This window comes from Cherax quadricarinatus, chromosome 15 (assembly GCF_038502225.1).
Source record: "Cherax quadricarinatus isolate ZL_2023a chromosome 15, ASM3850222v1, whole genome shotgun sequence".
NCBI lineage: Eukaryota > Metazoa > Arthropoda > Malacostraca > Decapoda > Parastacidae > Cherax > Cherax quadricarinatus.
This window is the reverse complement of record NC_091306.1, coordinates 31,670,509-31,691,362: the sequence shown is the minus strand read 5'-3', so window position 1 is coordinate 31,691,362 and position 20,854 is coordinate 31,670,509. Positions and strand designations below refer to the sequence as shown.

General features: G+C 39.6%; 1 protein-coding gene across 1 annotated transcript in view; it reads left to right on the top strand.

Annotated features, from left to right (window-relative positions):
- Positions 1 to 15,150, top strand: part of LOC128692071 (DDB1- and CUL4-associated factor 13) — a 131,488-nt gene extending 116,338 nt beyond the window's left edge. The window contains exon 9 of the mRNA XM_070085265.1: positions 14,780 to 15,150. Within this exon, the coding sequence (XP_069941366.1) occupies positions 14,780 to 14,915 (136 nt within the window). The 3' untranslated portion in view covers positions 14,916 to 15,150. The remainder of the gene's footprint in view (positions 1 to 14,779) is intronic.
- The last annotated feature ends 5,704 nt before the right edge of the window (positions 15,151 to 20,854 follow it).

The following is a 20,854-nucleotide window of genomic DNA, read 5'->3' as shown; positions in this document are numbered from 1 at the left end:
ATAATTATAATATAATAATAATAATAATAATAATAGTAATAATCACTGAGGCACATTAAATGCCATATATTACGTTAATATACACATTTTCATTAATTCATCTATAATATTTTTTTAAAATTATGTGATAAACACGCTACGTAACATATAAACACGATAAATACACCTCACAGTTGAATAAATTAACATAAATATGAGATGTGGTAGCCAGGCGACTTATAGGAGTGACGACAAGAATTACGTTTTCTCTAGTCCAACATCAGAGAAAATGTGTACACTATAGTATAACTGGGGGTAACTGTAGAAAATTATTCCCTTGCATCATAAAAATGGTGTTACATGAGAATGAGAATGTTACTCTTTATTTATTCTACTGTATCAACATGGAGACAACTTGTACAACTTGTATTATGGTATAATATATTGTAAATAAGTCACTCCTAATGGAAATACAGTGGTACCTCAAGTTACAAACTTAATTTGTTCCAGAAGGCTGTTCGAGTGCTAATACCGAACGAATTTGTTCCTGTAAGGAATAATGTAAATTAGATTAGTTCGTTTCAGACCCCAAAAATAAACTTACAAAAGCACTTACAAAAATACACTTACATAACTGTTCAAGTTGGGAGCTGTTCGAAACTTGAGGTACCACTGTAAGTCACTTTCCAATGGAAATAAGTCACTGACTTTTTTGGGTTATCCTAGGTTCCTTGCACATATGCTGCTATGTATGATAATCTATATACTAACTGTATTTATGTATACCTGAATACACTTACCTATGAACCAAAACCAGACATGTTTACCTGGTTTGTTTACACAACTCCGTGTCCCCCCCCCTCTCTCTCTCTCTCTCTCTCTCTCTCTCTCTCTCTCGTTCGTTCGTTCGTTCGTTTACTTACCTCTGACACTACACTAAGACTATGTACAAATATTTTAAGGTGTGTAATGAGTCAAATGTACATATGCATTTTATTGCTCTGGGAAGCTTTAACCCTTTCAGGGTTTCGGATGTACTAGTACGCATAAATTCTAGCGCCTTCAAATCTCGCGGGAAAAAGCTGGTAGGCCTAGATGTGAGAGAATGGGTGTGTGTGGTCGGTGTGTGCGGTAGAAAAAAAATCTGGGACCCAGTGGTGCATTGTGGGAACGCCATTTTAGTAGACCTTGTTCACCATGCCTCGTGGTAAGAAGCTCCTCACTCCTCGGCGAATTGGGATACTTTAGTTCCCCAGTGACAGTTCTAATACAGATGGAAGTGCCAGTGAAGATCAGTTTCAAGGTTTTGGTGAGGTTGTGACCGAAACTAATAACCATAATATTGGTAATAGTGAGGAAAACCCAGACGACCCTCAGCCTTCCACCTCTGGTGCTGGGCCGTCTTGTTCACGTTCAGTTGTACCAGAATCAAAGAGGAAACCCCTATTTTCCCAAATCCCGGACTCAGATGTGAGCATTGGTGATGATAGTGAGAGTGAATATGAACTACAAGCTCTTGAAACCAGTTCCATTAGTGATAGTGAAGTGGAATATTCTCCAGTGAAGCGTCAGTATATACGACGATATATGTGCTCTGGTAGTGTGCCATATGCTATTCCAAGGGGAAGGAGTACATCTCGGAGTACATCCCGTGGCTGTACAACAGGAACAGACAGTGAAAATGACGATGATAGTGTTGCAATTGGGATGGAAAATGTGCATGGTGGTGGTAGTGGTGGTGCTTGCCGTGAGGCACCAGCAGTGGACCATGCTGCCACCCACGCCGCTGCCTCAGCTGATCTACAACAAAGGCCACCAATCCCCACCCACCCACCACACCAGCCTCCACAACCATAACCACCTGTCAATGTCCAGTACCCACCAGCAGACCGCACCTGGGGTTGGCAGGAAGCTGTCAATTTTGTTCCAAATCCCCACCAGTTTGATGAAAGCCAAAGTAGAATACGGCCATGTTGTACACTGGGGAACAATGCCAGTGAACTGGAATGTTTCAAGTTATTCTTTGACGAACCCCTGATGGAAATTAATGTCAGGGAAAGCAACAGATACTACGATTACACCATGGCAAACACAATACTTTCACCAAAAATCACGTCTACACAAGTGGAAGGAGACAACTGTGGCTGAGATATATCTTTTCTTTGCCAATAATGTGGCTGAGATATATCTTTTCTTTGCCACAATAATGCTTATGCCACATGTGTATAAGCACAGTGTGAACTCATACTGGTCAACAGACCGCCTGATTGCAACCCCAGGTTTTAGTGATATACAGTGGACCCCCGCATAACGATTACCTCCGAATGCGACCAATTATGTAAGTGTATTTATGTAAGTGCATTTGTACGTGTATGTTTGGGGGTCTGAAATGGACTAATCTACTTCACAATATTTCTTATGGGAAAAAATTCAGTCAGTACTGGCACCTGAACATACTTCTGGAGTGAAAAAATATCGTTAACCGGGGGTCCACTGTAATGGGAGTAAATCTATTTGTGCTACTATTACGTATGCTTCACTTCTCAGACAAAGCCAGGCCTGACAGAAACTACAAGTTATATAAGATTAGGAATGTGTTTGTGTATCTGAAAGAGAAATCCAATATGTATTTTTATCCCTTCAGGAAGCTTATAATTGATGAGTCTTTGATTCTGTTCAAAGGAAGACTCTTTCAGGCAATACATACCAAGCAAGAGGAAACGCTTTGGTGTAAAGTTGTTTGTGCTTTATGATTGCTACAGTGGTCTTGTATTGGATATTATTGTGTACACTGGAAGTTATACATTGCAAAATACCAGGAAGTTATTGGGCATCTCTAGTGATGTGGTTAGAACAATGATGGAACCATTCCTTGGTAAGGGGCATATATTATATACTGATAACTGATACACAACCTAGGTAGTAGGTTGGTAGACAGCAACCGCCCAGGGAGGTACTACCGTCCTGCCAAGTGAGTGTAAAACGAAAGCCTGTAATTGTTTTACGTGATGGTAGGATTGCTGGTGTCCTTTTTTCTGTCTCATAAACATGCAAGATTTCAGGTACATCTTGCTACTTCTACTTACACTTAGGTCACACTACACATACATGTACAAGCATATATATATGTACACACCCCTCTGCATTTGCTTCTATTGTCTTACTAGTTCTTGTTCTTGTTTATTTCCTGTTCTCTCCATGGGGAAGCGGAACAGAATTCTTCCTCCGTAAGCCATGCATGTTGTAAGAGGCGACTAAAATGCCAGGAGCAAGAGGCTAGTAACCCCTTCTCCTGTATATATTACTAAATGTAAAAGGAGAAGCTCTTGTTTTTCCTTTTGGGCCACCCCGCCTTGGTGGGATACGGCTGGTGTGTTGAAGGTAAAGAACTGGTACACAAGCCCCTCACTCAGTGATTTTTTGTGAGTGAACATGACAGATGTGTGTGGCACAGTGCATGCAAATCATAAACATGTGCCCAGGTTTGACGCTGGCACTCGTAGAGGTGAGGTGCAGGCGTTTGCTGCCAATGACATCATGGCATTTTGGTGGCATGACAAATGAGATGTCACACTGTTGTCATCAGTTCACCCTAACAAAATGACAAACACTGGCAGGCAGCATAGAGACAGCAATGAACCCATTCTAATACCTGTAGCTGTGATTGATTACACCCTCAATATGCATTCAGTGGACAAATGTGACATGCAGATTGGGTTTGCTGATTGTGTTCGCAAGAGTTATAAGTGGTACAAAAACTTTTTCCAACTTCTGGACATTTCCAAGCTCAATGCTTATAATATGCATAAGATGAGGACCAGAAACAAACCACCTATGGGCAAATTCTGTTTGTCTGTCATCAGACAAATAGTATTCAAGTACCAAGGAAGAACACCTGCAATAGACCGCCCACTAAATTATCAACAACTACCTTCTCGTCTGAAGCATGGTGATCACTTCCTAGTAAAACTGCCTGCAGATGCTTTAAAGAAAAAGGCTCAGAAGAGGTGTTACGTCTGTGCACATACAAAAAAACACCCACAACAATGCAGAGACACTCGTTTTATGTGTGAGGAGTGTAAAATACCACTGTGCATGACACCATGTTTCAAAGAATTCCACAGGCTGCAGAACTTCTAGAAACATTCCCTGTGACTGTATATGTGTATATAAAATATAAAAAAATAGTAATGAACAACATTTCATATTGTTTGTGTAAATATTTTTTGTAAACAAAACAGTGACAACAGTGTTTATGCAGTTATTGTGTAGTATAGAAAAAGAAATAACTTACAAAATAGTGCTCATATTGGTCTCACAGGCCATAAAGGTTACTTGGAAAAAAAAAATAATAGAAAACAGTACCTAAAAAAATAAATAAAGTAATACCGGGTGACCGGCAGTCGGCGATGTTACCATATACCGGGCATTTTCTGTCAACTTCACACCTCCATATCTCGGTAAGTATTGATTGGAAAAATTTTTTGTTTAGCCTGTAAGATTTAAAAAAAAAAAAAACTATCTTTTCATAAAAATATTTTTTTTTTTTTTAAATTTTCGCGACCCTGAGAACAAGTCTCGGAGAGGGCCTGGCAACCCTGAAAGGGTTAAATGTATATTATGTGTAGGTGGGGTGGCTTGGTATGGTAGCCTGGCTGGCTACCATACCTACCACACCTGATTTCTTACAATGAATACTACTCATCTCACCCTACATTAAGACTACAAATATTTTAAGGTAAGTAATGAGTGTACTATATGTGTATTCTGCTTTTTTATTATTTTTAGTGCCTAGTTCTATTGCTAACTTAATGCATATATGTTAGTGTAAACTTGTTATCTAGTATTTATATGCATTTATAAGTGGAAAAAAATGACGTTCCAGTTTACAGAGATTTCCGCTTTACGACAGTAGCCTGGAACCTAACTTGCCGTATAAGTGGGGCCCTACTGATAATTATACTAATGAGTACCTGTACCTAAATAAATTTACACACTGTGCTGGTGTGCAGGTACACATTAAAATCACAAAGAGTGTCTTACTAGTCTTGAAGATGCCATAGTAACCCCTTTCAGGGTTCAGACCCCCCCATCAAAAACTTGTCCACAGGGTCCAAGAATTTTCAAAAAAAATTTTGTTACTTTTTCTTATGAAATGATAGAGAATCTTTCTATGAAGGTAATAAAGCAAAAAGTATAAAATTTGATGGAAAATTTACAAAATTACACTCATGAATTTTGCTGCATCAGCGATATTTATGAATGAGCAATTTTGCTCAATTTGACTCCCATTTTAGGCCAATTATCTTATTTCAGTCAACCAGATTCTTAGCTATTTCACTAGTATTACTTCTATTTTATCAACTGAGCACAAGAAATCATCCAATAAATTGTTTCAACTACCCAATAAAGTGATCGGAAATTGGTAATTTGGCCAATTTCACACAAAGTTCAAAATATTCCAATTTCAAAATAGGGTCCAAAATAAACAACGCAGGCTTTCCTGGCACTAAAATAACATTTCCTCTATTTATTACAAATGAATTTCATTTTGATTTTTTATTCACATAATGAATTTTTATTCACACCAAAAAATAGAAGATTTACTGTTATGCAATATTGTAATAATTGTATAAATAATATCAGCGCATTTGTGAACGCACATTAGACCCACCAGCTGATATGTATTGGATGCGTGAAACCAAGAAACTGTGAATACAACTGTAAAAAACATAGGAAAAACACCACAAAGTTGCTGTTTAATCCAAAAATACGGTCACAGTTTTTTTTTCTCATTATGCACTGTATTCTTATCCGAGTGAGCTGAGCTCATGGCATGAAACTATGGCTTGAACCCTGACTTCAAAGCCATAGAACTACAGGACAGCCCCTCAGAGGGTTAATAATAATAATACAGTGGACACTCGGTTAACGCCTTTAATCCGTTCCAGAGAGCTAGTCTTTAACTGATTTAGCCTTTAACTGAATTAATTTTCCCCATAAGAAATAATGGAAATCCAATTAATCCGTTCCAGACACCCAAAAGTATTAAACAAAATAATTTTTTATACATGAAATATACATTTCTCTACACAGCAACAAATGATACATGCAGAATAAACAATAATTAAATGCCACTTACCTTTATTGTGGAGTTGTTGATGAGTGATGTGCCAGCAGCAGGGGAGATTCAAGTTTCCTATTGTTTGGAAGGGGAATCCCCTTCCATAAAGACTTAAGGTAACAAGTCCTCTTCTGGGGTTACTTCCCTTCTTGGTTTTTTAATGCCACTAGGACCAGCTTGAGAGTCACTTGACCCCTGTCTCACCAAAAAACTGTCCAGAGAGCTCTGTTTCTCATGTGCCCTTAGGATTTCCCTAAAATGGGACACACGAGTGTCATTGTACATGTTGCCAATACGGCTTGCATCAGCTGTGACAGGATAAAATTCATCCATAAATGCTTGCACCTTTGTAAACATTGTATGCATTTCCTTAATCCTTTATGAAGGCAACTTCCTCCGTCTCTCTTTCTCCTGCTCTAAAGCATATTCCTGAGCTGTGATCTGTTGCTGTTGCACATCAAGCTTTTGCAGGTCTGCAGTGGTTAGTTCTTCATCGTCATTCTGCACCAACTCTTCCACATTCTTACCATAAACCTCCAACCCCAAGGACTTCCCCACTGACACAATAGCTTCCACTACTGGCATAGGCTCCTGAGAGTTAGCCCCAAACCCTTCAAAATCCCTCTCTTGTACACATTGTGGCCACAGTTTCCTCCAAGCAGAGTTCGAAGTCCTGCAAGTCACTCCCTCCCAAGCCTTACCTATAAGGTTTATGCAACTGAGGATATTGAAGTGATCTTTCCAAAACTTTCTTAGGGTCAGTTCAGTGTCTGAGGTCACTTCAAAGCACTTTTGAAACACTGCTCTTTGTGTAGGGTTTTTTGAAGTTTGAAATGACTTGCTGGTCCATGGGCTGGAGGAGAGGAGTTGTATTAGGAGGCAAAAATTTAACTTTAATGAAGCTAAACTCCCCTGCAATTTGCTCTTGCAAGTCGTGAGGATGAGCAGGAGCATTGTCCACTACCAGGAGGCACTTGAGTGACAATTTCTTTTCCAGGAGGTAATTTTTCAGAGTGGGGCCAAACACACCATAAAACCAGTCCATGAAAATTTCTCTAGTGACCCATGCCTTAGTGTTTGATCTCCACATCACACACAAATTACCCTTGATGATATTGTTTTTTTTTTGAACACTCTGGGAGTTTCTGAGTGATACACCAATAAAGGCTTCACTTTGCAATCACCACTAGCATTACTACACAACATTAATGTCAGCCTGTCTTTCATAGGCTTATGTCCTGGGAGTGCCTTTTCCTCCTGAGTAATGTAGGTCCTGTTTAGCATTTTCTTCCAAAACAGGCCTGTTTCATCACAATTAAACACTTGTTCAGGTTTTAAGTTTTCAGTCTCTATGTACTCCTTAAAGTCCTGCACATATTTTTCAGCTGCTTTTTTGTCTGAACTGGCAACCTCACCATGCCTTATCACACTGTGTATGCCACTACGATTCTTAAATCTCTCAAACCAGCCTTTGCTGGCCTTAAATTCATCAGCAGTAGCACTATTTGGAGGCATTTTCTTAATGAGATCATCATGCAACTGCCTTGCCTTTTCACATATTATTGACTGAGATATACTATCCCCTGATAATTGTTTCTCATTTATCCACATCAGTAACAGTCTCTCCACATCTTCAAGTATTTGCGATCTCTTTTTGTAATCACACTTTCATCTTTTGCAACAACAGCTTCCTTGATTGCCGTTTTGTTGCACAAGATAGTAGTGATGGTTAAATGGGGTTTGTTGTATAACTTTTCCAACTCCGAGACACTCCACTTTTGTACTTTTCTGTTACAGTGGATCTTCGAACAACGGCATTAATCCGTTCCAGAGAGCTAGCCGTTAGTTGAATTTGCTGTTAATCGAATTAATTTTCCCCATAAGAAATAATGGAAATCAAATTAATCCGTTCCAGACAGCCAAAAGTATTAAAAAAAATCATTTTTTTCTACTTGAAATATACATTTCCCTTACACAGAAAACAATTAAACATGCACAATACATACATAAATAAATACTAGAATGACACTTACCTTTATTGAAGAGTATTTATGAGTGATGAGACACTGTTTTTCTTGAACACTCTGGGATTTTCACAGTGATACATGAGTAAAGGCTTCACTTTGCAATCCCCACTAACATTACAACAAAAGAAGAAAGTTAGCCTGTCTTTCATAGGCTTGTGTCCTGGGAGTTCCTTTTCCTTCTGAGTAATATAGGTCCTGTTTGGCATTTTCTTCCAGAGCAGGCCTGTTTTGTCACAATTGAACACTTGTTGCGGTTGGAATTTTTCAGCTTTGCCAGGCCTTATCACATTGTGTATGCCACTATGATTCTTAAATCTCTCAAACCACTCTTTGCTGGCCTTAAATTCACCAATATTAGCACTAGTTCCAGGCATTTTTTCCTGTTCACCTGGGTGTTAGTCGACTGGTGTGGGTCTCATCCTGGGGGACAAGATTAAGGACCCCAGAGGAAATAAGTTAGACAGTCCTCGATGACACACTGACTTTCTTGGGTTATCCTGGGTGGCTAATCCTCTGGGGTTAATTGTTCCTCGGTATTCTCGATAAGCCACACCAACAATAGTCTCTCCACATCTTCGAGTAGTACAGCTGACCGTGGCGCAGCAGCAGCTGACGGTGGTGCAGCAACAGCTGATGGTAGTGCAACAGCAGCTGACTGTAGTACAGCAGCAACTGACAGTGGTGCAGCAACAGCTCACGGTAGTACAGCAGCAGCAGCAGCTGATGGTGTTGCAACAACAGCTGACGGTAGTGCAACAGCAGCTGACGGTAGTGCAGCAGCAGCTGACCGTGGCACAATAGTATTTCAAGAGTATTTCTCACCCTTTTTAGCACTAGAAGCTTTCTTGGGGCCCATGGTGGCTTATTTAGCAGTTACAAGCACTAAAAACACTGGAATAATACATAATGCAGGTACCATCTGACTTACGACCGAGTTCAGTTCCGACAAACCGGTCGTAAGTCGAAATGGACGTAAGTCGAACCTTACTACTGAATATCAACATCACTTTTTTGTAATGACTTTATTTTATTGTTTTATTTTGGTATTTCATTTTTTACTTTACTTTTTATGCTGTTAGTACTGTGTTTTATAATGTAAGGTATAGGATAATCACTGTGTACAACACAAACAGTTGTTTATTTCCCAGAAATTTGGTATAGAAAATATGGTCGTAAGTCGAATGGTCGTATGTCGAGCAGGTCGTAAGTCAGATGGTAAGTGTATATTGCAGGTACACTTGGAATCGACCACAACGGATTGTAAACATTGGCACACTGGCTATACACGGAGTCTTGAAGTGGCCGGGCCCCACTCAGGCTACATGCCATTAGATGAGTTTTTCGTCGTTGGTAGAGCGAATTTTTTTATGCCAAAGAGCGCCGTTAGACGAATTTGGCGTTACTTGATGCCGCCATTGGGCGGGGGTCCACTGTATCTCCTTTTTCAGTTTGATGGTACACCTCACCCTTTTTACCACAGGGTTATCTCTAGAAGCTTTCTTGGGGCCCATGGTGGCTTATTTAGCAGTTACAAGCACTAAAAACAGTGGAATAAAACAAAATTTATCACAGGTACATGTGGAATCGGCCGCAACGGCTTGTAAACAATGCCACACTGGCTGGTAGACTGGGTGACTGGCCGGGCCCGCTCACGGCACCCAGCGGACACGTTCGGGACGAAAGCTCCTAACCGAGTTTTTAGGTGTTATCTGAGCCAATTTTTTTATGCCAAAGCGAGGCGTTATCCGATTTTGGCGCTATCCAATCCAGGCGTTAACTGGGGGTCCACTGTAATATGTAATGATAATCACTTTGAGGCACATTAAATGTCGTATATTACGTTATTATAGACATTTTCATTAATCCATCTATGATATTTTTTCAAAATTGCATAATAAACACACTGCAACATAAGCATGATAAATACACCTCACGGAAGAATAAATTAACATAAATATGAGATTTTTTCCAGTTGGTTTGCCTGAGTGTCAGAAAGAATAACATTTTCTCTAGTTCAACACCAAAGAAACTGTAGAAAATTATTCCTCTAGTATGCCTTCACTCAGAGCGTCATTCCTTCTAAAAATGGTGTGTTACATGAGAATGGAAGTGTTGCTCTTTATTTATTCTACTGTACCAACATGGAGAGAACTTGTACACAGTGTAAAGTGTTTGCATTATGGTACAAGATTCACAAACATGGAAATGAACATTTATCATCCATAACCAGATGTGTTTTTCTGCTTGTTTGCAAACTCCGTGTCTCTGTCCTCTCTCATTTACTCGTTCTCTTTCTCATTTATTTGTTTTATCTTGTTTACTTACCTCTCACCCTGCATTAAGACTACAAATATTTTAAGGTAAGTAATGAGTGTACTGAATATGCATTGTATCACTCTATTATTTTTTTATTATTTTATTATCACACTGGCCGATTCCCACCAAGGCAGGGTGGCCCGAAAAAGAAAAACTTTCACCATCATTCACTCCATCACTGTCTTGCCAGAAGGGTGCTTTACACTACAGTTTTTAAACTGCAACATTAACACCCCTCCTTCAGAGTGCAGGCACTGTACTTCCCATCTCCAGGACTCAAGTCCGGCCTGCCGGTTTCCCTGAATCCCTTCATAAATGTTACTTTGCTCACACTCCAACAGCACGTCAAGTATTAAAAACCATTTGTCTCCATTCACTCCTATCAAACACACTCATGCATGCCTGCTGGAAGTCCAAGCCCCTTGCACACAAAACCTCCTTTACCCCCTCCCTCCAACCCTTCCTAGGCCGACCCCTACCCCGCCTTCCTTCCACTACAGACTGATACACTCTTGAAGTCATTCTGTTTCGCTCCATTCTCTCTACATGTCCGAACCACCTCAACAACCCTTCCTCAGCCCTCTGGACAACAGTTTTGGTAATCCCGCACCTCCTCCTAACTTCCAAACTACGAATTCTCTGCATTATATTCACACCACACATTGCCCTCAGACATGACATCTCCACTGCCTCCAGCCTTCTCCTCGCTGCAACATTCATCACCCACGCTTCACACCCATATAAGAGCGTTGGTAAAACTATACTCTCATACATTCCCCTCTTTGCCTCCAAGGACAAAGTTCTTTGTCTCCACAGACTCCTAAGTGCACCACTCACTCTTTTTCCCTCTTCAATTCTATGATTCACCTCATCTTTCATAGACCTATCCGCTGACACGTCCACTCCCAAATATCTGAATACGTTCACCTCCTCCATACTCTCTCCCTCCAATCTGATATTCAATCTTTCATCACCTAATCTTTTTGTTATCCTCATAACCTTACTCTTTCCTGTATTCACCTTTAATTTTCTTCTTTTGCACACCCTACCAAATTCATCCACCAATCTCTGCAGCTTCTCTTCAGAATCTCCCAAGAGCACAGTGTCATCAGCAAAGAGCAGCTGTGACAACTCCCACTTTGTGTGTGATTCTTTATCTTTTAACTCCACGCCTCTTGCCAAGACCCTCGCATTTACTTCTCTTACAACCCCATCTATAAATATATTAAACAACCACGGTGACATCACACATCCTTGTCTAAGGCCTACTTTTACTGGGAAAAAATTTCCCTCTTTCCTTCATACTCTAACTTGAGCCTCACTATCCTCGTAAAAACTCTTCACTGCTTTCAGTAACCTACCTCCTACACCATACACTTGCAACATCTGCCACATTGCCCCCCTATCCACCCTGTCATACGCCTTTTCCAAATCCATAAATGCCACAAAGACCTCTTTAGCCTTATCTAAATACTGTTCACTTATATGTTTCACTGTAAACACCTGGTCCACACACCCCCTACCTTTCCTAAAGCCTCCTTGTTCATCTGCTATCCTATTCTCCGTCTTATTCTTAATTCTTTCAATTATAACTCTACCATACACTTTACCAGGTACACTCAACAGACTTATCCCCCTATAATTTTTGCACTCTCTTTTATCCCCTTTGCCTTTATACAAAGGAACTATGCATGCTCTCTGCCAATCCCTAGGTACCTTACCCTCTTCCATACATTTATTAAATAATTGCACCAACCACTCCAAAACTATATCCCCACCTGCTTTTAACATTTCTATCTTTATCCCATCAATCCCGGCTGCCTTACCCCCTTTCATTTTACCTACTGCCTCACGAACTTCCCCCACACTCACAACTGGCTCTTCCTCACTCCTACAAGATGTTATTCCTCCTTGCCCTATACACGAAATCACAGCTTCCCTATCTTCATCAACATTTAACAATTCCTCAAAATATTCCCTCCATCTTCCCAATACCTCTAACTCTCCATTTAATAACTCTCCTCTCCTATTTTTAACTGACAAATCCATTTGTTCTCTAGGCTTTCTTAACTTGTTAATCTCACTCCAAAACTTTTTCTTATTTTCAACAAAATTTGTTGATAACATCTCACCCACTCTCTCATTTGCTCTCTTTTTACATTGCTTCACCACTCTCTTAACCTCTCTCTTTTTCTCCATATACTCCTCCCTCCTTGCATCACTTCTACTTTGTAAAAACTTCTCATATGCTAACTTTTTCTCCCTTACTACTCTCTTTACATCATCATTCCACCAATCGCTCCTCTTCCCTCCTGCACCCACTTTCCTGTAACCACAAACTTCTGCTGAACACTCTAACACTACATTTTTAAACATACCCCATACCTCTTCGACCCCATTGCCTATGCTCTCATTAGCCCATCTATCCTCCAATAGCTGTTTATATCTTACCCTAACTGCCTCCTCTTTTAGTTTATAAACCTTCACCTCTCTCTTCCCTGATGCTTCTATTCTCCTTGTATCCCATCTACCTTTTACTCTCAGTGTAGCTACAACTAGAAAGTGATCTGATATATCTGTGGCCCCTCTATAAACATGTACATCCTGAAGTCTACTCAACAGTCTTTTATCTACCAATACATAATCCAACAAACTACTGTCATTTCGCCCTACATCATATCGTGTATACTTATTTATCCTCTTTTTCTTAAAATATGTATTACCTATAACTAAACCCCTTTCTATACAAAGTTCAATCAAAGGGCTCCCATTATCATTTACACCTGGCACCCCAAACTTACCTACCACACCCTCTCTAAAAGTTTCTCCTACTTTAGCATTCAGGTCCCCTACCACAATTACTCTCTCACTTGGTTCAAAGGCTCCTATACATTCACTTAACATCTCCCAAAATCTCTCTCTCTCCTCTGCATTCCTCTCTTCTCCAGGTGCATACACGCTTATTATGACCCACTTCTCGCATCCAACCTTTACTTTAATCCACATAATTCTTGAATTTACACATTCATATTCTCTTTTCTCCTTCCATAACTGATCATTTAACATTACTGCTACCCCTTCCTTTGCTCTAACTCTCTCAGATACTCCAGATTTAATCCCATTTATTTCCCCCCACTGAAACTCTCCTACCCCCTTCAGCTTTGTTTCGCTTAGGGCCAGGACATCCAACTTCTTTTCATTCATAACATCAGCAATCATCTGTTTCTTGTCATCCGCACTACATCCACGCACATTTAAGCATCCCAGTTTTATAAAGTTTTTCTTCTTCTCTTTTTTAGTAAATGTATACAGGAGAAGGGGTTACTAGCCCATTGCTCCCGGCATTTTAGTCGCCTCATACGACACGCATGGCTTACGGAGGAAAGATTCTTTTCCACTTCCCCATGGACAATAGAAGAAATAAAAAAGAACAAGAGCTATTTAGAAAAAGGAGAAAAACCTAGATGTATGTATATATATATATATGCATGTGCGTGTCTGTGAAGTGTGACCAAAGTGTAAGTAGGAGTAGCAAGATATCCCTGTTATCTAGCGTGTTTATGAGACAGAAAAAGAAACCAGCAATCCTACAATCATGCAAAACAGTTACAGGTTTTTGTTTCACAGTCATCTGGTAGGACGGTAGTACTTCCCTGGGTGGTTGCTGTCTACCACACATAATATACAGTAAATGTATATTATGTGTGGGTGGAGTGGCCATTCCTACCACACCTGACTACCATACCTACCACACCAGACCTCTTACAATAAATACTGCTCAAGTCTCACCCTACATTAAGACTACAAATATTTTAAGGTAAGTAATGAATGTACTATGTGTGTTATCGTTTTTAATGCCTAGTTCTGTTGCTGACTTAATATATCAAATTTCATCATCCCTTTTCTGTATGTAAAACTAAATTTATTCTCTATAAAATGTATTTTTTGTTAATATTTCCCAAAAGAAATAATGTAAATCCAATTAATCCATTCCAGACACCCAAAAATATTAACAAAAAATACATTTTATAGAGAATAACTATATATTTACATACAGAAAAGGGATGATGAAATTCGAGGGTCCATTGTATATGTTAGTGTAAACTTGTTATCTGGCATTTAAATGCATTTATAAGTGGAAAAAATGGCGTTCTGCTTTCCGGTTATGTCTGCTTGCCGGTGGTAGCCTGGAACCTAACCTGCCATGTAAGTGGGGTCCTACTGTATTGTTAATGATACTGTGTTCTGGATCATATACATTTAAACAAAGTTTGCTGCAAAGTTGCTCTATAGGTGGTTGGCTATCTATTGCTCATTTTTTCATTTTTTACAGGGAGGCCAATGTTCGAAGACATTCAAAACCAGGCACTGTTCCCTTTATACCAGCAAGACAAAAGCCTGTTGTGGGATTGGAAGATGATGAAACTAATATGCCAGGCTCCTCAGTTGACCATGAGAATGACACTTAGTACAGCAGTTATATCTTGTGCTGAAAAGATTGCACAATTATTTTGATTCTGTACTTGTGACACAGTGTTGAAATTTATTTTGTTTATATGTAATTTTTGGGTTAAATATTTTATTAGAACATAAAGATCTCCATAAAACATGTCTTAACTCTGTATTTATTTGCTATACTGATGTAATGAACTCTGTGCCCCTTTTGAAAATAATACAGGGATAAGAAACTTCAAATTGCTAACAGCTATTTATTTTTTTCCCTGCTGAGAGTATTATAGTACTATTATATTCATGGGAAGCACGAAGCCTTCAGAGGTTATAAAAAGTCTAGGGAATGGGAGGTAATCATGATTGATCCAAGGAATGGTACCCCTCTTGTAAGGTCCTGCTGAAATAAGTATGAACATAAGCAACAATAATGATGAAGATTGAGACACTTATGCAGCATATGGGAATCTTTATTCAGGAATAAAGATTCCCATATGCTGCATAAGTGTCTCAATCTTCAACTTGTCGGTTTTTCAAACCATTCATCACAACAATAATGATGCTTTAAATATCTATTAATGAAGATCTTATAAGCTTCTTGACATCAGGAGTTTGAAATAAACTTAGGTACGTGGGTGAATTTTAGTACTGTACTCTTGCTGTTAACTATTATGTTATTACAACATTAATCCTTTCACTGTCTTTTACATAGATTTTTGTCATTTATGCCAGTGTTGCTCACATAAATCTATATTTTAAGCACAGTGCTCTCAAATATGCTGTGAGCAGTAAATTTTGGCCTAGATATGGGAGAATGTGAGTCTGCAGTGGTGTGCAGTCTGTTTTATGAGTTTTTTTTCCTAGGTCTTCTTCAATTACTGGGATGTCCTAAACCATGACCAATCGCTCACTGTCCCTTATGTTCACCCTACACTACTTTTCCCGATGTCCTTGGGAAATGCTGACAATTCATGTTTTCCCTTCTCCACTACCATGTGCAATGCTCACTTGCTTGATCAATTCAGTCTCACTCTCATTCTATTGCAGTCTACACTGAACCATCAGCATATACTGGTTCTAAATTCCCTGATGGTATTGGGTATGCAGTTGTTTTTCCTGAACAAATCATCAGATGCCATTTATTAGAATAAGTTAGTATTTTCACTGTGGAGTTATATGCGGTTCTCATTGCTGTCATCCACACTGTAACTATATCCGCCTCTTCATTCATAGTTGTTATATGCTATCCAGAAATTTAACTCTCCTCATCTTATTATCCTTTGTGTACAGCTTTGGCTGTCACATTTCTAATAAGCACAAAGAAGCACAATTTCCTGGGGTCCCTGGATATGCCTGTGTTCTGCTCAGTAAACATGCACATTCAGTTGCTTGGTCAACTATTCATAAGCTCCAGATTTTCATTAGGGGCATTCTTTATTCTGTCTATTTTTCAGTGTTCTCATAATCTCTGTAACCACTGGCAAAAATAATTGGTCTGCATTGAATCATAACAAATTGTTTTCTCTTAAACTGCATTTAACCCTTAAATGGTCTAAATGTATATATACGTTCACTCGCGCAGCGCCCCAAATATTTTGAAAAAAAAAAAAATATAGGAAAAAGAGCACCTTTTTCTAAGTATTATAGAATAAAAAAAAAATTTAGGGTTAGTACTTAAGGAGATATGAGGCCGAGAAGTTGGCACTGGATGCACATGAGACAGCAACATCGAGTCCTGCCACTTGCAGAAGTGTTGCCTATATACCTTTTTTTTATTTTTCATATTATTTTATGTAATTTATCTTTAATGCCATCTTGGCCTCAGGATATTTTCCTGTTGTTTTTAAGACTGCTAGGATGATCTTTCTTGCTAAGCCCAATAAAGACATTCACCAACCTGGGAACTATAGACCTATATCTTTACTTGAAGTCACTGGAAAAGTTCTTGAGAAAGTCATTTCCAACAGATTGAATTACTATATGGAGTTTAATCACTTGTTTACTGAAAAACAATTTGGCTTTAGAACACATAGAGGTACCAACCATGCAATAAATGTTATTTTTGACACTGTAGCAAGTCTAAAACAGCAGGGCAATCTTGCCTTAATTGCCACCAGAGATGTTCATAAAGCTTTTGATAGCTTATGGCATGATGGCCTTATATACAAACTCATTGACCTACCAGACCATAACTGGACTTTTCTCAGAGTAATCTATAATTTCTTAACTCAAAGAAAAATCATTCCCACCTTTCATGGCAAGTCGACAGAACCTTTTATACCGACGGCTGGTGTCCCACAAGGTTCTTGTCTCAGTCCACTTTTGTTTAACATTTATGTGAATGACCTTCCTCAACCAGAGTTTAATGACACAATTGTGACACAGTTTGCAGATGATGTTATTCATGTCGTCTCATCAACTCCAGTAACAGGAAAATACAAGTATGAGAGAGTCATAGAAAAAATGAATATTGAACTTCGTCGAACATCTAATTGGGAGAAGAAATGGAGAATTACGACTAATCCTGACAAGGTCCTTGTTAGCACGATAGGATGTTTTGCATCAACCATTGAAGATAAAGGGGGTATCTCCATCAGAGGTACACCTGTAGCCATTAGAAACCCTAACAAGATCTTGGGATATGAAATAGACAGGCTGCTCCACTCAACATCTCATGTAACTAAAAAGATCAACACAGCCAAAGCCGGTCTTAGCAGACTCTTTCGATTCAATCAAGCCCCTCAACATGTCAAAAAACATCTGTATAAAATGATAATAAGACCTATACTTGAATACCCTTGTGTCCCAATATCATTAACAACAAAGACCAACATGCTACGGTTACAAAGGGTCCAGAATAGAGCTCTTCGATTTATTACCAATACCAGGAGGAGAGACAGAGTTAAAATGGCAGATTTACACACACAACAAGATATCACTGCCATAAATGTACGCCTTGACACCCTAAAAAAGAAACAACTTTATACAATGCAAGAACTATACATGCCAGATAGAGAACATCCTATACAAGTGATAAATACCACCGATTACACCATCAATACTCCACCTCACAGGACTCAAAGAATGACTCTCCCACAGAGGGTTCGTCGTTTTATTCACAAAGATGATTACCCTCGACCCATGATTTTGAGCAACTTACCTGACGAAGAAGATTGGATACTACCAGAACCCTTCTATGTATACTGAACAAATCATCGCCCCCAATTAGGGAGACATCTTAAATAACTTTCTAATGTAAAATTATGCTATTGACTATGGTTGGACACCACCATTAAGAAGCTATTGTCACGAGCTCATAAACTGGCCAGAAAATATTGCCTTTCCTGTCGTATAAATATCCGTTGTGCAATCGCTAAAAAAAAAAAAAAAAAAAAAAAAAGCAATTGCAACTTGTATAATTACAACCAATTCAGAGTCATGTACTTATATACCTATTATATTTATGTGACCCTGATGGGTTAGTATTATACCTCTTAAAAAATAATCTTATCAATTCAAATACACTTTTTAAATTACACCAAAGTGGTTGGGCCACTTACCTTTTATATCCTACCTCTCCCCCCCCTCCAACCCTCTTCCAATATTTCCATCCTTACCCATCCTTCTTCCTTCCCCATCTTACCAAAGCTCTGGTCATTAGAAGCTGAAGCTGAAGAAGCTGAATTTTTATGTTCTGATAATTACAATTTGTAGTAGTTCTTGTCATTTTATAACCAATCTTTGTTCTGACACTAGTATTAGGTACTGAAATTGTACTCAAATTGTCACAAACACATTGACAGGTGGACATTTACACCTGCCTTGGTCATTTACTATTGTCTTGGAATATATACAAAGTATTTATAGGTCCCAGCAATGTTTTGGATATGTGGAAGTATATAATAACGAGGAGGAGGAGGAGGAGAAGGAGAAGGAGGAGGGGGAGAAGGAGGAGGAGGAGGAGGAGGAGGAGGAGGAGAAGGAGGAGGAGGAGATGGAGGAGGAGGAGAAGGAGGAGGAGGAGAAGGAGGAGGAGAAGGAGGAGGAGGAGAAGGAGGAGGAGGAGAAGGAGGAGGAGAAGGAGGAGGAGGAGGAGGAGAAGGAGAAGGAGGAGGAGGAGGAGAAGAAGGAGGAGGAGGAGAAGGAGAAGGAGGAGAAGAAGAAGGAGGAGAAGGAGGAGGAGAAGGAGGAGGAGGAGGAGGAGGAGGAAGATAATAATAATAATAATAATAGGGCAACACAGATTTAGAGCAGGTCGCTCTTGCCTGTCCCAGTTACTGGACCACTTTGACAAGGTCCTGGATGCTGTAGAGGATAAACAAAATACAGATGTAGTATACACAGATTTTGCAAAAACTTTCGACAAGTGTGACCATGGTGTAATAGCACACAAAATGCGGGATAACAGAATAACGGGAAAGGTTGGTAGATGGATCTACAACTTCCTGACAAATAGAACACAAAGAGTAATAGTAAACAGAGTAAAGTCCCATGCAGCCATGGTAAAAAGCTCTGCTCCACAAAGCACAGTACTCCCTCCCATTCTATTCCTCATCCTCATTTCTAACATAGAGATATAAGCCATAGCTCCATGTCTTCCTTTGTGGATGACACCCGGATCACCATGGCAGTGACCTCCATTGAAGAAATTGTGAGACTCCAAGCGGACATCAACAAAATCTTTGAATGGGCCACTCAAAACAATGTGAAGTTCAACGAGGAGAAATTTCAACTACTCAGGTATGGAAAACTTGAAGAAATTAAAACTGTGTCAGGGTATACCACAAATTCTAACCATACAATAGAGCGGAAAAGTAATGTGAAGGACCTGGGAGTGATAATGTCAGAGGATCTCACCTTCAAAGACCACAGCAATGTATCTACCTCATCCGCTAGGAAAATGATAAGATGGATAATGAGAACCTTCAAAACTAGGGATGCCAAGCCCATGATTCTCTTCAAATTGCTTGTGCTCTCTAGGCTGGAATACTGCTGTACACTAATGGCCCCTTTCAAGGCTGGTGACATTGCAGACCTGGAGAGTGTACAAAGAACTTTCACAGCACACATAAATGTAATAAGGCACCTAAACTACTGGGAACAGTTCAAGGTCCTTGATCTGTATTCCCTCAAATGCAGGCGAGAGAGATATATGATAATATATACTTGGAAGGTCCAGGAGGGATTGGTACCAAACCTGCACACGAAAATCACTCCATATGAAAGCAAAAGACTCGGCAGGAGATGCAACATTTCCCAATGAAAAGCAGGAGTGCCACAAGTACACTGAGAGACAACACAATGAGTGTCTGGGCCCCAAGACTGTTCAATTGCCTCCCAACATACATGAGGGGGATTACCAATAGACCCCTGGCTGTCTTCAAGAAGGTACTGGACAGGCACCTAAAGTCAGTACCTGACCAACCGGGCTGTGGTTCATATGTCAGCTTGCATGCGGCCAGCAATAACAACCCCTGAAACCCTCTCCAGGTAAACTCCAGGCACATAATGGGTCCAGGGACTGGGCCCCCAAAGTTTTGATAGCTGAATTAGGTACAAAGGCAATGAATCATGTAAGTAAGTAACTTTTCTTATGTTTATACATGGCTACAATCATAAACAAATTATAGAATAATGAGCAGTTCACATGTCCACACCTGGTCACAACTGTAATGAGTTATTGGTGCAAATATTAATTGTTGGGTCACGCATGCATGCGCGTGCGCGCGCACACACACAGCTGAGACAAGCTAAATTTTACAAACTAGTTACTTTCTGTATTTTATATTTTATATTTTACACACACACACACACACACACACACACACACACACACACGCAACCTCAACTAGGTGAGTACACATACACACACACACACACACACACAGGAACAAGCGATCAGGCACTTGTAAAAGCTGTAGTGCACACGCACACACACACACACACGTGAAGCAGTATC